The sequence below is a fragment of the Schistosoma haematobium genome (assembly GCF_000699445.3).
Source record: "Schistosoma haematobium chromosome Unknown HiC_scaffold_330, whole genome shotgun sequence".
NCBI lineage: Eukaryota > Metazoa > Platyhelminthes > Trematoda > Strigeidida > Schistosomatidae > Schistosoma > Schistosoma haematobium.
The window spans coordinates 16702-36393 of NW_026137084.1; the positions used below are offsets into that span (position 1 = coordinate 16702).

General features: G+C 34.9%; 1 protein-coding gene across 1 annotated transcript in view; it reads right to left on the bottom strand.

Annotated features, from left to right (window-relative positions):
• The window catches only part of MS3_00010696 (uncharacterized protein), a gene marked incomplete at its 5' end in the record, with an annotated part of 31215 nt that overhangs the window by 5901 nt on the left and 5622 nt on the right, over positions 1-19692 (bottom strand). The window contains 7 exons of the mRNA XM_051219093.1: positions 3108-3217; positions 5612-5714; positions 6882-6989; positions 10295-10371; positions 14194-14283; positions 15822-15935; positions 17239-17344. Coding sequence (XP_051064009.1) covers positions 3108-3217; positions 5612-5714; positions 6882-6989; positions 10295-10371; positions 14194-14283; positions 15822-15935; positions 17239-17344 — 708 coding nt within the window. The remainder of the gene's footprint in view (positions 1-3107; positions 3218-5611; positions 5715-6881; positions 6990-10294; positions 10372-14193; positions 14284-15821; positions 15936-17238; positions 17345-19692) is intronic.

Here is a 19692-nt window from a genome sequence, read left to right on the forward strand (position 1 = left end):
TCTTGACATCAGGGCTGCCTTCGATTCGTTGGACAGGACTATTCTCTGGGATTGTCTATTGAAGAAGGGTGTGCCTGAGAAGTTTATTAACATCCTAAAAGCCCTATATACAAACACTTTAAACAGAGTGAGGGCATACAACCACCTCTCTCCATTGTTCCATTCGAGTAGTGGGGTTAGGCAGGGTTGCCCAATCTCACCATTCCTCTTCAACTTTGCCATCGATGACATTCTGGAAACAGCTCTGATGAATGTAAGTAATGGTGGTGTGGATCTGTTGCCTGGAGAAAGACTTCTTGACCTTGAGTATGCGGACGATATTGTCTTACTGTGCGATAATGCCCAAGGCATGCAATCCGCACTTAATCAGTTGGCAATCAGTGTCCGTAGGTATGGTATGTGCTTTGCACCTTCGAAGTGCAAAGTACTCCTACAAGACTGGCAGGATTCCAATCCTGTACTCACCCTGGATGGTGAGCAGATAGACGTAGTTGAGAAGTTCGTGTATCTGGGTAGCTGCATAAGTGCTGGTGGGGTGTGAGTGATGAGATCAATGCACGTATAGTGAAAGCCAGAGCGGCTTATGCCAATCTGGGCCATCTTTGACGCCTTCGTGATGTTAGTCTGGCTGTAAAAGATCGGATCTACAACGCGTCGGTGAGAGCAGTTTTGCTCTATGCTTGTGAAACCTGGCCTCTCCGAGTTGAGGACGTTAGACGACTCTCTGTGTTCGATCATCGCTGTCTCCGAAGGATTGCTGACATTCAGTGGCAACACCATGTCAGTAATGCAGAGGTTCGGCATCGTGTATTCGGGCACAGAGATGATAATTCAATTGGTGTCACCATCTTGAAACACCGACTTTGGTGGCTTGGACATGTTCTCCGAATGTCGTCCCAGAGAATTGCACGTCGTGCATTATTTGCCGACGCTGAGACTGGTTGGAAGAAGCGGAGAGGTGGTCAGTGCATGACATGGTGTCGTGGCATGAAAGAAAGCTGCAAAGGACTGGCTTGTGTTGGTCCTTCACGACTCCCTGGTTGGGGTCCGAGAGATGGTGCTACACAGTGGCTAGAGACGTTATCAGATATGGCTCAGAATAGAAGCCAGTGGCGATCCTGCTGTAACCTTCTTTTACTTTCTTCATAAAAAGTGGTTCTGTCTCCCTTACCTGAAAGATTTCTTCCGATTGTACCTTTGCGTTCCCTGATTACTAGCACATTACCTTACACCAATCTCTTTGTTATTGTTCTCTCTTTTTTGTTGCGCTCCTTAGCTTTTTTTCATTCTTTGTATTCCTCTCGAATTTTCATTGTTTTGTGTGGCGTATATATGTTGGCGCTCTCTTGTACCAATATTCATGTGTCCAAATAAATAAAAAGTGTCGAAGAAGTTTCCATAACGTTCTCCTATCTACACTGTCGAATGCCTTTTCATAATCAATGAAGTTGACGTACAGTGACGAGTTCCACTTAACTGATTGTTCAACGATGATCCGTAGTGTCGCAATTTGGTCTGTACACGACCGATCCTTACGGAATCCAGCTTGTTGATCTCGAAGTTGGGTGTCTACTGCGTCTTTCATCCGATTCAGCAAAACTCTGTTAAAGACTTTTCCTGGTACTGACAGTAGTGTGATGCCTCTGTAGTTTTCACATTTGCTCAGGTCTCCTTTCTTTGGAATCTTGATGAGGTGTCCTTCTTTCCAGTCCATCGGCACTTGTTCCTCCTCCCAAATATTTTTAAATAGAAGGTGAATTATATTTGTAGTTACTTCGATGTCTGACTTCAGTGCTTCAGCTGGTATATTGTCGGGTCCTGCTGCTTTCCTGCTCTTGATTTGTCTGATGGCCATTCTGATTTCTTCCGTCGTTGGTGGATTGACATCTATAGAAAGGTCTGTGTGCGCTGCTTCGATATCCGGTGGATTCATTGGAGCCAGCCTATTCAGGAGTTCCTCGAAGTATTCTACCCATCTGTTTCGCTGTTGTTGAATTTCAGTGATTGGCTTGCCTTCTTTTCTTTGACTGGTCTCTCTGGTTTACTGTATTTCCCTGTTAGTTTCTTCGTTGTTTCGTAAAGTTGTTTCATATTTCCTTCCCTTGCAGCATTTTCTGCAGTCGTTGCTAGTTCTTCCACGTATTTCTGCTTGTCGGCTCTAATGCTTTTCTTCACTTGCTTGTTTGCTTCTGTGTATTCAGCTTGTGCTTGGACTTTCTCTGCTCGTGTTCGGCCGTTGTTAATTTCTGTCTTCTTGTTCTTCCTTTCTTTGATCCTGTCCAGTATTTCTATAGAGATCCATTCCTTATGATGGTGCTTCTTTAGACCCAGAACTTCTTGACACGTTGAAGTTAATGCTTCTTTGATACTTTTCCAGTTGTCCTCCATAGTAGTTTCTTCTTCCTTCTGATGAAGGTAAAACACTAAAAATATGTTCGATATCTACGATTTTGAGAGTAAATGTTTGATGAACAACTATACTCATTGTCAATTGGAGAATATTAATATATTACTGAGAAGGACATCTAAATGAGATAAAAATATGAATTCTTCGATGATTTTCTTTTTAACTTCCAAGAACATTGAAAATATGCTTTCAAAGAAGCAGGTGTATCGATGATTGGTCTTTGTTTGGTCGCGCCTAAATTCCGTTGGCGCTTATATAATCACCATGACTTAATGAGAAAAATGTTGAAGCAATAGTAGTAGGTAGCATAAAAATTCGAATAAATAAGTACTACATTCAGATCAGTAGCTTGCCCAGATAACTTGCTGAATTTACAATCTAATAGTTCTTTGTAAAAGAAAAACATAAACATACATTGGGCCATGCTAGTTCGGAGTCTTATTCTTGATATGAAAATTAACTGCGTTAGTAAGTGATTGATACCGTTGAATTCTACTAAATTATCTTACAAATTCAATTTTCATTAAAACTTACTTCGCTTACGCCTGTTGCCCCTCACGAAGGAGTATAGGCTGCTCATTTCACTAAAACTACACAGAATAATTTACAAATATTTATCGATATACCTAATGATTTTTCAATTGATGTTAATCAGTTATAAAACTCAACTTTCATTAAATGACAATATATTTCAACTAACTCTTTTGTATTTTCTTCAACTTGCATTTGTTTTTGTCTTCGTTCTGAAGCTAATCTTTTCTGTTCTTCTAATAATCTACAGGATACACGTTCCATAGCTCTTTGTATAGACTGTACATTCAAAAATAATGAAAATAAGTTGGATGGGTTGCACAAACTCAGAGATACTAGTTATATTTTCAAATATCTATCCAATGTAAAGAGAAATTAGACTTTATGTAAGCAATGATGGATACTGGCTAGCAGTGGAATCCAGGACGCGCGTTTCGTCTTATTTAAGACTCGTCAATTGCAATCTTAAACCTCAATAGGAAGATGCAAGCCAAACAATACCAAGCGAATTGAAATTATAGGCGTTTCACTGTTTTTAACGTTCACAAACAAAATTTCGGTAGTACATATATTCCTTAATTCACGTGTTTTATGACTACATAAAACTCAATCGTTCGGTACCTCCAAAATTTCTTCTGAATAATTCTGAAATACTCAGAAAATCAGAGTGATTCTCATCGAACTAGGATACTTCATAAAAACGCTTCAATCGTTTTAGATAATAAGTTCTGTATTATTAGAAGGCTGAGAAGTTCATCGGAGCGTTTTCACTCAGATCACGACCAAATGACTGAAAACCGATAAACGTATCTATCGTTGGATTAATTTGATAAATGATCAAGGATAGGTATTTTTTAATTATGCTGTCATTTTTTCAAAACTCCGCCAGGAGCCTCCCGGATCTACTGCCGGTCCCAAGCCCGAATAAAGGAGAAGGGTTGGGTATGGGGTTAGCAACCCCTTCCCATAGAAAACTAACTCGCTAAAAAACGCTAATCAGATAAAATAATTCAAACCATCTATACTCTGCCCTGGGAGTTAGCAGGTCTTCATTTAGAAGAGTTATGACGCCTCATTATGAAAGCCTAGTTCCTTTGGAATTCACGAAGCTGGTGCTCCTCCTGAAAACCAGAGCGATCGTTAATTTAGGTACATGGGATGCTCGTACAGTGTGGGAGACAGGGAGAGCTATTTTTTCAAAGAGACTTCAACTAGATTAGTAGCTGAGTTAATTGATTTGATTATAACTTCAAATCATTAGATAAATCGTACGTACAAATAATTTAAAGCATTTTTACCTATTAATATAATTATAAGTTAAAAATTCACTATTAATTTCATTGGTTATTTCAATAACCGTAAAAAGACGTTTAGTTTAATTGTTATTTAGATAAATTTCAATCTTCCTAATCCACTCACTGTTAGGTTAAAAGCTGCAAACTAGATATTTCAAACAAAATTTTATAATCATCAGTTATTACGTAACAAACAAGATAGACTGCTAGCTTACTTCTGAATATTTTTGATCACGGCATCTTTCCGAAAATTCAATTGATACATTTTAATGTCAATAATCTCAATTCCAGAATACTGAATGATAGATTTACTCGTCGCTACATTTGATGATCAAGTACATATACATGGATTTTAAATGTCTAGAATATGTTGTCAATCTGGATGGATTTCCTAGCAAATATTAAACATTATTTTATATTTTATAAGCAAAGATGGATAGTGGCTAGCAGTGGAATTCAGGACACGCGTATTGTCCTATTTGTGACTCGTCAGTTGGATGTATTTGCATCTCAGAGTTGATGTTCACTTTGGGACTCGGACCCAGTACCGTTTGATTCACATGCCATCACGTTATTCACTATCCATCTTTGCTTATGACCTAAGGCAATATCGAGGCAGTCTGCACAGGATGCATATATGTCAACAAGAGACTGATCAATTGCAGTCCTAAATAATAATGAGAAGATACAATTAGACAACACCAAGTGAATTATTTTAATATTATTTTATTTACTATGTAGATTTTGTCTTATTCTCATGATAAATGTGATATCAGGTAGTGGAAGCGTTGAATGATATGATTCGAAATCAATTACGTTGTGGTAAATTCATTCACTTATTATCCTTTTTTCGAACAACGAGAAAATGGGAGAATTTCGCCAAAAGGCAGGCTTCCACTCGAGGACAACTATATTTTTTCCATGAGTGTCTTCGCCAGCATGTTCTACCAACAAGTGTAAGATATAGACCTCCAATCAACTGCCCATTAGGATGGAAAATAGCTGAGCAAAGTGGGAGAAAAATGGTACACCTAATGATAACGGATGCAGTTTCAGTATTTCTTCAATCATTTTCAGCTGTTTTTTCTTAAACTATATTCTTAATTTTAAGTTTTCTCATTATCAATTCTTTTATAATTATTTCGACTACTTTACTGTCATCCTTTACTATTGATTTTAAAAGACAAATTGAGCTAACACGTATTTATGTCAGGCTGCATATTGAATATTACTGGCTGCCCGACCTTTATTTTATTGATAAGAGGTCGTTATTAGAAATATGATTAAATTCTATTAAATGACAAAACGTCGATGAAATTTCGTATTTATGTTGCCCATATGAATAATATCGTTAAGTATTTCGATAATGTTGGCTTACTTGTTCTCGAGCTTCGTACAGTTCTTTTCTATATTCTTCAATCATTTTCCTTAATTGTTTTCTTCTTTCTAGAACTTGACGAACTTTTCTTGCACGTTCATAACTGAAAAAGTTTTCAATTATGGTTAAGAAGCACCAAGTTTCCTGTCAATCTGTCTGGTGCGTTTAATTAAAAACATTTCTAATACTACCTTGAGATAAAGTGGGCAGGTTGCTGAACCTCTAATAAGGGATGTAAAATGTTTTAGTTACGTTTCTGGCTCCTTAGCAGTATGCAATATCAGTCTACGTGAAGTCAAACTTCAATGGTTTGTAACTGATATAGGCCCTCTTGAAAACGACCCAATCTGGACTTTAGAAACAACTTAGTTTATACTTTGATCATCTGATGGAACAATGATTACTAATTACGGTTTTAAATTAGTCAGAGCACAAATACTTTACAGAAAAGTATTTGAAAGTGTGATCATACAACTACAATTCTAACTATACTTTAGTGAATACATAAATAATGTTTAGGTAGTCAAGTAAATTTGGCCAGTACTTATGGACTGTTTATCTTTATCATATCGTTCTTCAGTAACTAATTGACTTGGTAGGAGACCTTATTCTTGCACAAGTTTTATCAGCATAGGGTTATGAAGAATGTTGAATTTTATTGTGATCGTGAACCGATCCAAATTAAACAACCAGTGAAAATTTGGAAGCGCTAGGCATCCACTTTGTCCTGGTATGGGATTCAGCAATGGGTACTTACGACTCCGTAACCGGAGATCAAACCCAGAATCTTGAGTCTCACGGTCAACTTCTAGACCACTGAGTCGGGATTCAATGGAGCACAGATTTGACTCCAATTAATCCATGACATTAGTCGTGCGATATTGTAAAAATGCTCAGCGACTTACAAAAAAATCGTATATTCTTTCAAAAGTATGAATCATGACAAAACAACCGATTCGATAATATTCTAGGATGACTGAGGTGAAGAGTCTGATTACTCGATTATGGACGGGAACCACGAGTTCAAATCCAAACAATTTTCAGAAGACATAACTATTTTTGAAAGAACTGTATATATAATTTGGAGATTAAAAGTATTGAATATTAACAAGAATGAAGTAAGAAGTCTAAGATTACTACCTAATACCTTCAACCACTTAACATTAATAGCGATAATGAGTTTTGTATCTTTTTAAAATTCCAATGAATATTGATTGTAAAACCATCATATATATTCGTATAATTACGTTTACTCATCTATGAAACTTACTGGGCCGTAATCATATTTCTTTCTTTTTCTTTCAAAATTTGATTTCTGTGTTTTTCAACTTTGTTTAGCTTCTCTTCATAACATTTTTGTGCACGTTCTCTTTCATCACTATATCAGTTACAATAGCAAAAATAATCATTATTGTTCTATTATCACGTAGTTCATACATGCAATATCTAAATATTAAGCCGATGATTTTAAAACTTTTGCCACCTACTTCGGTTCAGATCATAATGAATGGATATCTATCCAAACTCTGAGAAAGATTCGAGAAAAGAAGACAGCAATTAACAACAGCCGAACAAGAACAAATTTCAAGATTAACAAGATCTACTCACAGGAAAAGAAACTACTATGGAGGATAACTGAAAAGGGATCAAATAAGCACTAACTTCAAAGTGTCAGGAAGTACTGGGCCACAAGGAGCATCATAATAAGCAATGGATTTCTATCGAAACCCTGAAAAGGATTCAAGAAAGAAAGAAAAAGAAGACAGAAATTAACAACGGCCGAACAAGAGAAAAGAAAGTCAAGGCACAAGCTGAATACACAGGAGTAAACAAACAAGTGAAGCGGAGCATTAGAGTTGACAAGCAGAAATACTTGGAAGAGCTAGCAACGACAGCGAAAGAAGCTTCAAGAGAAGGAAACATGAAACAACTTTATGACACAACGAAGAAATTGACGGGGAAATATAGTAAACCAGAGAGACCAGTCACGTAAAAGAAGGTAATTCAATCATTGAGATTCAAGAAAAGAAGAACAGATGGGTAGAGTACTTCGAGGAACTCTTAAATAGACTATTTCCATTGAATCCACCGGATATTGAAGTAGCACCTACAGACCTCCCTATAGAAGTCACTCCACCAACGACGGAAGAAATCAGGATGGCCGTCAGACATATCGAGGGTGGGGAAGCAGTAGAACCTAACAGTATACCGACTGAAGCATTGAAGTCAGATATAGAAGCCACTGCAAATATGCTCCACGTTCTATTTAGGACGATTTGGGAGGACGAACAAGTGCTAACAGTCTGGAAAGAAAGATATCTCATCAAGATGCCAAAGAAAGGAGATTGGAGTAAATGTGGGAACGACACAGGCATCACACTACTGTCAGTACCAGGAAAGGTTTTCAGCAGTGTTGCTGAACCGGATGAAATATCAAGTAGACGCCCAACTTTGTGATCAACAGGACAGATTCCGTAAGAATCGATCGTGTACAGACCGAATTGAAACATTACGGATCATTTTTAAACAATCGTTCGAATGGAACTCGTCACTACATGTCAACTTCCTTAACAGTGTGGATAGGAGAAGCTTATAGAACCCTCTTCGACGCTATGATGTAACTGAGAAGATTGTCACCATCATACGGAACTCTTATGATGGATTACACTGCAAAGTCATTCATGGAGGGTAGCTCACAGATGTATTCTAAATGAGGACCGGAGTCAGGCAAAGCTGCCTACTCTCCTCCTTTTCTCTTTCTTCTGGAGGTTGACTGGATTATGAAGATCTCCACATTTGAGGGAGGGCACGGAATACAATAAGCAGCTTGTACGCAACTAGGCGATTTAAACCCCATAGATAACCTGGCTCTTCTATCCCACACAAACCAGTAAGTGCAGGTCAACATAATCACTGTAGCAGCAGCCTTCGCATCAGTAGGCATCAACATACACAAATGAAAAAGCAACATCCTCAAACACAACACAGAGAACATCAACCCAATCACACTCGATGGAGAAGCTCTGGAAAAGGTGGGGTCTTTCACGTACCTGAACAGAATCACCGATGAACGAGAAGGATCTTATGCAGACGTAAAGGCAAGGATTGGCAAAGCATGGTCTGCATTCCTACAGTTGTATAACATATAAAACTCAAAATAAAAAGCCAACGTTAAAGTCATAATCTTTAATACGAACGTCAAAACAGTTCTACCGTACGGAGCTGAAACTTGGAGAACTACTACAACCATCATCGAAAAAGTACAAATATTTGCAAACAATTGTCTACGCAAGATAATCAATGTCTGTTGATCGGATGCCATCAACAACAGTCAACTGTTGGAGAGAAAAGACCAGCTTTGAACTGAAGAGAGAATTAGTAAAAGACGTTGGAAGTGGATAGGACATACATTGGGGAAATCATCAGACTGCATCAAGAGGCAAGCGACAACTTGGAATCCTGAAGGAAGGCGGAAAAGAGGAAGGCCAAAGAACACATTACGTCGGGAAATGAAAGCAGATATGGAAAGGATGAATAACAACTGGAAGGAGCTGGAAAGGATTGTCCAGGACACGGTTGGATGGCGAATGCTGGTGAATGGCCTATGCTCCTCTATAAGGGGTAACAAGCGTAAGTAAGTAACTTCTGTTCAGGGAAGTGAATACTATCTAACAGTTATTATGGTATAAAACTTATTCGATAAATCTGTACAGGATTATTGAGTTGCAGTACTCATGTAGAAAATTGTTGTTATTTTTATTAGTGGTTATCTAGAATAAATATTTTCCAATAAACAGGCATCCCATCATATTTCAAAACTGTTCATATGATAAGTCTTGTTTTCATATTATGCAAAAATTAACGTTTCCTACGTGTTGATAATTGTTTGTAAAGTCAATCTCTCAATTAAAAATTAACCCATCTACTCTTATTGAGCCATAGGGTTATTATGTAGTTGTACTTAAATCCATATCGTTCATAAAATTTGATAAATGATTGTGTGAGAATAAAGAACTAAACAGAAATGTGATCATTACACCGAGCACAAATTAGTGTGCACATGATAAACAGAAAAGTAATTGTAAAAGATTTAAACTCCTGTGTTTATAGTATAAACATTCTACTAGTAAGCGGGGTGATATATACACACAAAGTATTGCTCATAGAAACCAAAAAAACAATGTTAATTACTTTCATAAAATAGTATTCACAATGAGCTATTACGGCAAGACTACCACGTTTTTCTTCAAATTATTTTCTAAACTTTAATATTTACCCTTTACCAGATATCATTATTAAAAAATACATTTCTCACAAGTTGATAATAGCTAGTGAACGGAGGAATGTTGGACAAGTGTTTCACTGTACTTCTAGATTCCTATTATAGCCAAGAGTTCAACAGAGATAAAACGCAGCAACGTGAAAGCATAGAGTTGACATTTTAAACTTTTGATAATTTGTGATAAAGAGCAGTCTAAATCCATATTCATCAGTGATTTCTTGTATTTTGCTGTATATTATTAACAAGTTTCTAAATAGGGCAACCTAAACAACCAGTATTCCTTGGTTTCATGTAAAATCTCCATAATAAAAAACCACTTAAACAGATGATACAGTTAACTACCGAAAGACTAGAAAAATTTGCACATTCGAAATCGATTTTTTTTTAAAATAACATCATACTTTTGCATTCGTTCTTGAGTTTGTTTCCGTTTCCAAAACTGTCTTTCTTTATCAAGTGATGAATGTGATGCCCTACGCTAAGAATAAATATACCAATAAATATATACTTCGAAAACAGGGAATATTTAACATATAACATACAATAAATAATTTAAATATATATTCATCAATTAATAAACACCTTTTACTGAGACAATAAATTTATATTTACAAATAATACAACAGAGGATATTTTCATTACTAAACCAACTAAATGATTGTATCCAATATTGATCGAGTACTATGTTCAATAGGAACTATACTTTTTGAGTTTTACAAAAATATTTTCTCTTCCATTATATAATTCAAAATGAATGTGAGATTTTTCTTTTCAATTAGTTTTTCATCATGGCTGTACACTAATATATATAATGAAATAATACTCATCGAGTGGATACGTTACGTAAATCTCGCCCTCAAATGCTCTGGTATGGCCAAGAGTGAGGTGGGCCCTCCCTCCCTCTCGAAATACCCTCACACGGCCACGCGTATACAGCCTCTGCCAGGGAAGTCCTACTCACTGCATTCTTGTGGAGAGGGTGTTGTTTATGAGATTGAGAGGACGAAAAGCGAATTTCCGGCGCTTTAACCGGGTTGTGCCCACCCAGGGAGCAGGAAAATCTTGATTCCAAACCAATGGTGCACATGGGCTCCAGTACCCTGAGGGGACAAATGGCGTATGAACCAATCGTTGGTCACCGGCTACCATGGGACTGCATCTCCTCATGATGCTCCACTGCCTTGTGGGTTAGACCTTTAGGTCAAAGGCTCGGGAGTGGCCCCTAAGATAACCACCTGCTTCGGTCTGGGCACCCGGGTAGTATACCAGCCCTCACACAATTCAAATGATCTATGTGGCACATATCTATTTGGTGCCTCCTTGTACCAATGTTTATGTGTTTAAATAAATAAATAAATTGTATATTTTATATAAATGTATATATTATTGTAGAGCCATGATGAAAAACTAATTGAAAAGAAATCTCTTCGCTCGATTAGTTCCTTCTTTATTTACCAAATGTCAAAATGGAAATTTTCACTATATTGAAAGTAAGATTGATTGAAAAAAAGGTTTACAAGCTTTATCACAATAAATAAAACGGAATTTCAGTTGAAAACACTTGCCACTATTGTAAAAACCATAAACATCATCAGGAAAATCGAATAAAAAAAACAAATAAAATCTATTTGTAAAAAAAAAAGAAATGAAATTAATTTATTGAAAGTTCTTGTTACATATAAATATAAGAGAATTATTAAAAATTAAGGTGTATTGAATAGCTATTTTATTCTAGTATAACAGTTCACAGTAGAGCATGTTCGTTACCTCGTGAAAGATTTTTAAAAAAGAATTTAGGATCATTAGGTTTTTATGCAGAGTACACGATATTTAGATCAATAGGTTCAAATACAATAGTACACATTTTGTAATATCAATTTATTCTCAGAGTTATGCAACAACATGCCAATATATACATATTTTTTAAATGTCTGTTTGATGTAGGTTAAAGAATAATTGAAAACCAATGGGTAATAGGTATTATTGGACGAAAAAGTTGTTATTTCTTTAATTGGATAGGTTTCAATACATAACATTTATCTGAAAATAATAACTTGATTGTCAAAATAGAATAATTATCAGAAGGGGTTTGTGGAGATTTTAGAAATTTCACAGATTGAAATCATAAGTCAGTTGAAACTAGACCACCATGGAAAACCTGAAAGCACTGAACGACCGTTTCGTCCTGGTATGGGACTCCTCAGCAGTGCGCATCCACGATCCCGCACCCCACAGGACTCGGACCCAGGACCTACTGGTTCCGCGCGCGAGCACTTAACCATTAGACCACTGAGCCGGCATCCAACGGTGTTAATGTCTAACTTCAACCAATCCACGAAGTTGCGCCACCATATACCATTGTCTTCAGTGAGCTGATTTCTCACAACAGACCTGGTTGAACTCCACTGGTAACGGCTTCCCACCAGAACTCCAGGAGTAGCTTCAACTGACTCATGATTTCAATCTGTGAAAATAGAATAAATTTTAAAATCGAAACTAGAAGAAGGAATAACAGTTGAACTCAAAAGTAAAAGAATAAAGGTTTACACAAAAGGCCAAGGAAAGATGACAATAATTTATTATTGAATTCATAGTAGACAGTAGCAATCAAAAAATGTGCTGACGTCTTATGTTATCCATTCATGACTATCTTTAACAGATCCTTCTCATCTAATATCATACCGAAAATGTGGTGAAAGATGAAGATAATCCCTGTATCCAAGAAATTATCTGGTGATAAGAATGTGAAATTTAGACTTATTGCAATAGCTTCACACTTCCTCAAAACAGTCGAAAAATTATTAATACTTCCACTTCAGCCTGCGATAAAAAAGCATATTGATCCGTAGCAGTTTGCTTACAGATGCAAAAGAAGCACCTTAGATGCTGTTGCTGTTCTGCATCACAATATAGTGTTCAACTTAGAAAAGGGTAAGAAGTATGTTCGATGTGCTTTTCTGGACTATACTTCAGTTTTTGACTCTATACCAAGACAACGTTTACTTAACAAGTTAATCAGCGTCAACACTGACAGCTGGATAACCGACTGGCTATGTTCCTACCTCTCTGGAAGAAACAGTACACTGTGTTTGGAGGAAAGTGTTCAGAGTCTCTACTGTCTCATGAAGGTGTACCACAAGGAGCTGTTCTTTCACCACTTTTTGTCTCTTTTCTAAATAATCTGCCATCTTCCACAAAAACACTTTTGTGAAATATGTGGACGATTTCACTGTATGTATGCCGATTTCTACCTCTTTACATTCCGTAGAAATGAATGAGACTTTGTATCGTATTGAATGGTGGTCTGTTGTTAATGGTCTCATACTTAATCCGTCTAAATGTCAATCTGTTAACTTTAGCATGAGACATGAACGGAATCTAAACACCATATTGGGATTCCATAATGCTTGTGCGATTGAAATCTGTTTGATAAACACAGTGTCGAAGGTCAATTATCTTGGTGTTACCTTTTTTAATCTCTCTTGGTCTTCTCAAGTTTTATTGTTATCGAAGGTTTTCCGTCTGAATTACTACATAAAGAGATTGCATGCTCTTGGGATTACTCGTCATTTACTCTTACAATTTGTCAATCCTTGCATATTACCTATTATTCTTTACTGTTCTCCATTATTCTTTCCCGGGCTTTTGAGAAAAGACTTTGCTGTATTGCGGAGAGTGCTGAAGGCAGTTTTCAAGGTGTGTGGTGAATCTTTCGAGGTTATAATTAATATGGTTGTGGATAGACATCTAAAGTCATGCAAACTCCTGCCAGGTGTTATTTTATCAGATACTAACCATCTCCTTCACTTTTATCTTTCTCCTTGTATATCTTCTGGTAGAATGAGACGTAATTACATAAAAATCCATGCATGCAAGCAAAAGTATAAAAGTTCTATAATACCTTACCTAGCAAATATACTCTGTGACGAACAGGTTGTTAGAGTTAACCTAGCCAATAACCTGCATTCTTAACATGTCGCTAATTTGTAAAGTTGTACAGTTTTTCGGTTGTTTATTTTTGTAAACCTTTTTTGTATTTGTTACTGTATTTTTTTGCGTAAGTAACTTGTTGAAATACCCTGTGCTGAGAATTCTATATTGTACCAAAGTATAATATTGAATAAAGATATTTATAATAAATAATAAATAAATAAACAAATAATCCTTCTAGTTAATTCATTTATGAATATTATTATTTCACGATGCAATCAAAGAACATACTAAGTTTAAATGCAATACATCTTGAAAAGTAATTTACTTAATAAATTTCTATAAGTTTAAAAGGACATATAAGACTTACTGTTAAACGCTGCTCCGTACTTTTCAAATAATTGGAGCTCATTTTATCATGTTGAGATTTTCGGCAAATAGCCGATTGTGGTCTAGATGCCTAAAACATTAAACAACGTAACAACCATTCAATTTTTTAAAGGTTAGTTGATATAGTAACAAATATAATTATTGACTGAATATTTATCAATCATTTATATTTTGTTCGTAGTGTAAATTTTAAAAATGGAAGGTTTCATTAAAAATTAAAATCAATAGTAGGTTATGAAAATATTAGATAGTTATTGTATCTTATTCAGAAATGCTTGAGTTGTTGGTGGTATATTATGACCTGAAGGATTCGCTAATAATTCATTGATTCTTGAATTATTAGAATGAATTCTTCTGATTAATTTTTTCGAGGCTGATCAATTTGTCTTATCCATTACTATCACTGCAAAGTATTCAGTTTAGCTTTGCGATTACTTTAAGTAGAAAGCTTCAGGTTAATTAAAAATATGTACTAAGGATACAAAATTCAGGTTTAAAAAAATAGTCAAATGGTAACAATTACTCAAAGATTTCTGAGAAGAAAAGGAACAAGATGTTAAACAACTGCTCACAAGTACTCTATATTTTTTTATCATTTAAAATTCTGAAAAAGAAATCCGTCAAATTACCAGAAGTTCAAATGAAACTTTGAGTTCATATGAATATATCAATGAGTATGTTTAATGGACGTTTATTGGTGATAGAATTATGACAGTAATGACTAAGTTTATATTACAGCCAAGAATTAGTTACATTGAGAAACAGGAAAAATTAGATTTACGCCGTATCTCTCATCACAAACTGAGCTTCTAAGACTTTGAGTTATTGTATAAGCTTAAAAAACTATCAAGTGTATTGAACTCAAACTTTTACCCCTTGAAGTCACTCTGAATTTGTTGATCTGTCTTTATTTAGTTACTAATCAACAACAGCTGTACTCTTATACTCTGTGTTGGTAGATATGGGAACTGAGCTACTACGATTATTAGCTTTTAATGTCCACAAGTTTGTAGGCCGTAATTTGATCCTCATGTTTAATTACTTTACTTAATCACCCACTCGTTTGTTTTGCTTTCAAAACGCAAACTAATCATAAAGAGAAACACTAGTACAGTACTGAAGCGGACAACCTTGAAACGAAGAAAGACTCGAAAAGCCTAACATCTTAAGGGGTTACATGAATATTTTTAACAATAAAAGTGGAGATAGAACAACTGTATTTCTACAGAGGAGTAGCACTTTAGAAGAGATAAGCTCAGTGTCCCCTGAATCTTTTTAGATAAAGTCTTTGTGATCTTAGTTCATTTACCTATTGGATGGAGTACGCTTTTTTAAAATGCAAAAGTGGTTACATACACATAGTTCCCTTTATCATTTTGAAAAATGATGAACAAAAATTCTAGCAGAATAGCATGAATTCATAATCATCTGAATAAAAGTTGTTAAATTTTATAAAAAAAACGACATAATAATGGTATTACAAAATGTTTCCATAAAACAAGAAAAATGTAACAGATGAATTCCATTAGGCAGAACTATTTACCAAATAAAATATTCGAATTTATAATAATAATGTTAAAACTAATTAAAATAACAATTAACACTTGCCTGACCAACAAGAACCAAGTTTTGTAGACTTCTTGATAATGAGCCACTTGATGATAGACAATCAATTTTATTCTGCTGATATTTTCTTTGCATTAATTCAATTTGTTTAATTTCCTGGGAAAAACAAATAACAATATAAAATCGAATATGTAGATAAGAATGAATATACAAGTTACAAAAGTGGGGAACAATTAATTGATATCAAGTTGAGTGAATATAGATTATTGTACTACAAGATGATAGCAACCGATGGTTGGAGACCTTGAATGAAATGGCTCAAAATCGTTTGCAATGGGGCAGTTGCATCTACTCTTTGTGTTCTCCAAAATTCTAATCTTCTGAATTCTTCATGTCCCCATTTTTTCTCTTTCCAAATTTATTTCATTGGATTATACTCCCTGAATAACATCTTCAAACCTTAATCTTCCTGATTACTGCTCATACTCTTACCACCTTTACCACTATGGGATTTGAATTGACAACTGCATCTCTGTGCTAATGTGGTATAGCAACTCGAACTGATGTACATACGTATGAAGCTCTACATTGTTACTGACTGACTGACTGAGTATAGATTATTATAATTGATGGAAAAGTGACATTAAATATTTCCTGAAAATTAAGATTCTGTAATCATGAAATTCATCCATTTTTGTTAAATTTCTTGGATTTTAGGAAACAATTATTCGATGGTTATATATTTTTTTAGCAACGATCACTCCAAAATGTATGATGTAGTGAACGTCCAGTGTAAAATCATATAACTGGACAATGACCTTTGGTCTTCAATAATTTTATAGTTCAATAAGTAAATTGTTTATAGCTTCAAGTAAGTATTCCAATTAGGATGAAATCTTAACTATGTACATAGAGAAACTCAATACCTCAATACCTGGACGGCGGAGCAATTTCGTGGATTGGTTGAAGTTAGACATTAGCACCAATGGATGGCAGCTTAGTGGTCTAGACATTAAGCTTTCGTGCGCGAGACTGAAGGTCCTAGGTTCAAATCCCGCGAGCGGGATCGTGGATGCGCACTGCTGAGGAGTCCCACAATAAAATGAAATGGTCGTCCACTGTTTCCAGGTTTTCCATGGTGGCTTGGTTTTAAATCGATTCATGAATTCAACTATTAAGTTACCTTGACAAACATTAAGCAATCAATGATATATTGACCGTAAGAATATTTCGGTTAAAACTAGATATTATTCTGACTGAATACATTTTCAGAAATACATGACTTTTTAGTTTAAAATAATGTATTTCTATTAAGGGAAATATTTTGTAATTTTAAAGTAATATAGTTTTACGTGATTTGCAAAACCATAGTATGTGCTTGTTTAAATAAATGTTCAACTCAACTATTTTTTTTTATTAAAAACCGTTATAGAATATTGATTAGTATGGCATTACCTACCGTAGGTTGTAGTTTCTCAATTAGATATGAATACTTTTTAGATAAACTTGGTTCAAGGTTGACCAAATTTTGAAAAGTTCCAGGAGATGAATGAGAAGTTGAATTTCTGAAAATAAGAAAATTAAGTCCAATAAATCAAAGAAAACGACAAATCACCTTTTAATATTCTGTCTGAATATATTTTGATAATCAGACATATATTGTAAATAATTCAAAGTAACTTAAATAACAATAATTGACCAAGATATATGTTGAATATTTAAATTTATTCACAGACAATTGAACAAATTTGTATGAGATAGAAATGTAACATCGTACCAACACAGATGAAAGAAATAATTAAGATGTATATCAAACGATTTAAAATAATGATGTTATCGATGGAATAAAATAAAATTGAACTCCAGATAGTTCGAAATGATCTAACGAAATACTGAAATAATAATAGTATAACTGAAAATTTATGATAGGATAAATAATAAATATATGTGTTTCCTTGTAGCTTCGAAAGTGACAAAATGCTTAATAGAAATAAATACATGAATATGATAGGTTCCCAATTTCACGGTTACAATATGTTGAGACTCTTACAGTCTATAAAGGCAATGTATCTGCCACTCACTGTTTACTTTTACAGAAAAATTCTATACTAGTTTGCTTATTTCTTAATTGTTCAAGATGAGCAGTAGTTATTTATCAGCATATTATTAGTAACAGATATTTATCCTTTCATAAATTAAGATCAAATTACCACTCAAATCGTTCAAATTCAGATGTTCAAGTCCTAATGTAGTAACTAATCTAAAGTAATTCTACCTCATGATGCATTTTATTTCATGTTATATTGTTGTGGATAAGTACTACTTTGTACCGATCAATATGGTGAAGGATACTAACTCCCTTGAGCGTGTCCAGCGTGTGGGAACGAAATTAGTGAAGGGTCTTTCTAGACTCCCTTACGATGAGCGTTTAAAACGCCTAAATCTTTTCCCCTTGTCGTATCGTAGGACACGAGGTAACCTTATACTGGCATTTCGTATCTTTAATTATGATTTGGGTGTTAATATGTCTTATCTTTTTGCTCCCTGCAGCACTAATAATCTCCGAGGTCATAGCAAGAAGGTTCATAAACCACGATCTAATAAACTTAAAGTGGGGTCCCGTTTTCTCATCGAGTAGTCAATGATTGGAACGCCTTACCCGAACAAGTGGTATCAGCCCCATCAGTGAATACTTTCAAGGAAAAGCTGGACCTTCACTGGAAAGCAGTGGGTCAGGATTAACACAGGTTCATCAACCTATTATCCTTATTACTGAAGACTGAAGACTGAATATTACTTATCTAAAATCTTGAAATTAATAACGAGGTATTTGTGTTTGTTAAGATTCTCGAAATAAGACAGGGCTTTGTAATTTTACTCACTACAGAAATTAAAAACATTAGCTTCCAATTTAGCTTTTGAATGTTTCCCTTCAGTAACTTTCATTTCATATCCATACAGTTTTCCTCTGGTTAATCTTTCATTGATAATAAAATCACTCATTTAAGATGAGTTTTCGGAATGTGTTATCAAACCATTTCAACGGATCAATCCATTAGAGGGGAATCAGTTGAAATAGAAATCTCTTAATCAACAACACACTCGCGTCACTTGGAGTCAGATGAAGGTTAAATACCAAATACGAAGTTCTACGTATCAAACCTGAAATTCTAAAGAATATTATTGTTAATCGCTAAGAAAAGCATACATCTCAAGTAAATAATCCTTATGCAGTAATGCTTGGAAATAAAAGTTTCCAGAAACTACCTCTTGGTGTTTTCGCCACAGATTAAATGAGGTATTAGTCAATCCAGTGGCAATTTCTTACAATTGAAGCTAACTGGTCACAAATTTATGGGCTCTTTTTAATTAATATGAAGTGCAATTAAATTTCGTTATTTTTATTTAAAGATTGAATTCGACTAGACAAAAGTGATAGATAAAAACATATGAATCATTTTATCCTAGCCATTAAAAAGATCTGCTTGAACTAAACAACACAAAACAAATTTTCAAATTTAGCATTACTGTATGAATCAGTTATAAACATCTAAACATTCAAACTCGTTCAAATATCGAGTAGAATAGAACCACATTTGAGAGCTATAATCCAATCCGCTCTAACTAATAGTACACTATACAACCAGAATAATTCACGCTTCTATAATGACAGTTATGAAATGTTTGTGCCTTTTGACTGTAGGTAGATAAATAGCAGTAATGTATGATGAATAATTAATACATTTACAGTACAAGTAAATGTTTCATGTTGTGTTTTAATCTATTATAACCATACAATATAACTCCACTCTGCCTACATCTAATTTTTGTTTGTTTCTCCGAAGTTATAGCTTATTTAGAATGAGTAGCTTCTCTCTAGACTATTTTAAATTCACAGAATTCTTTTAATATG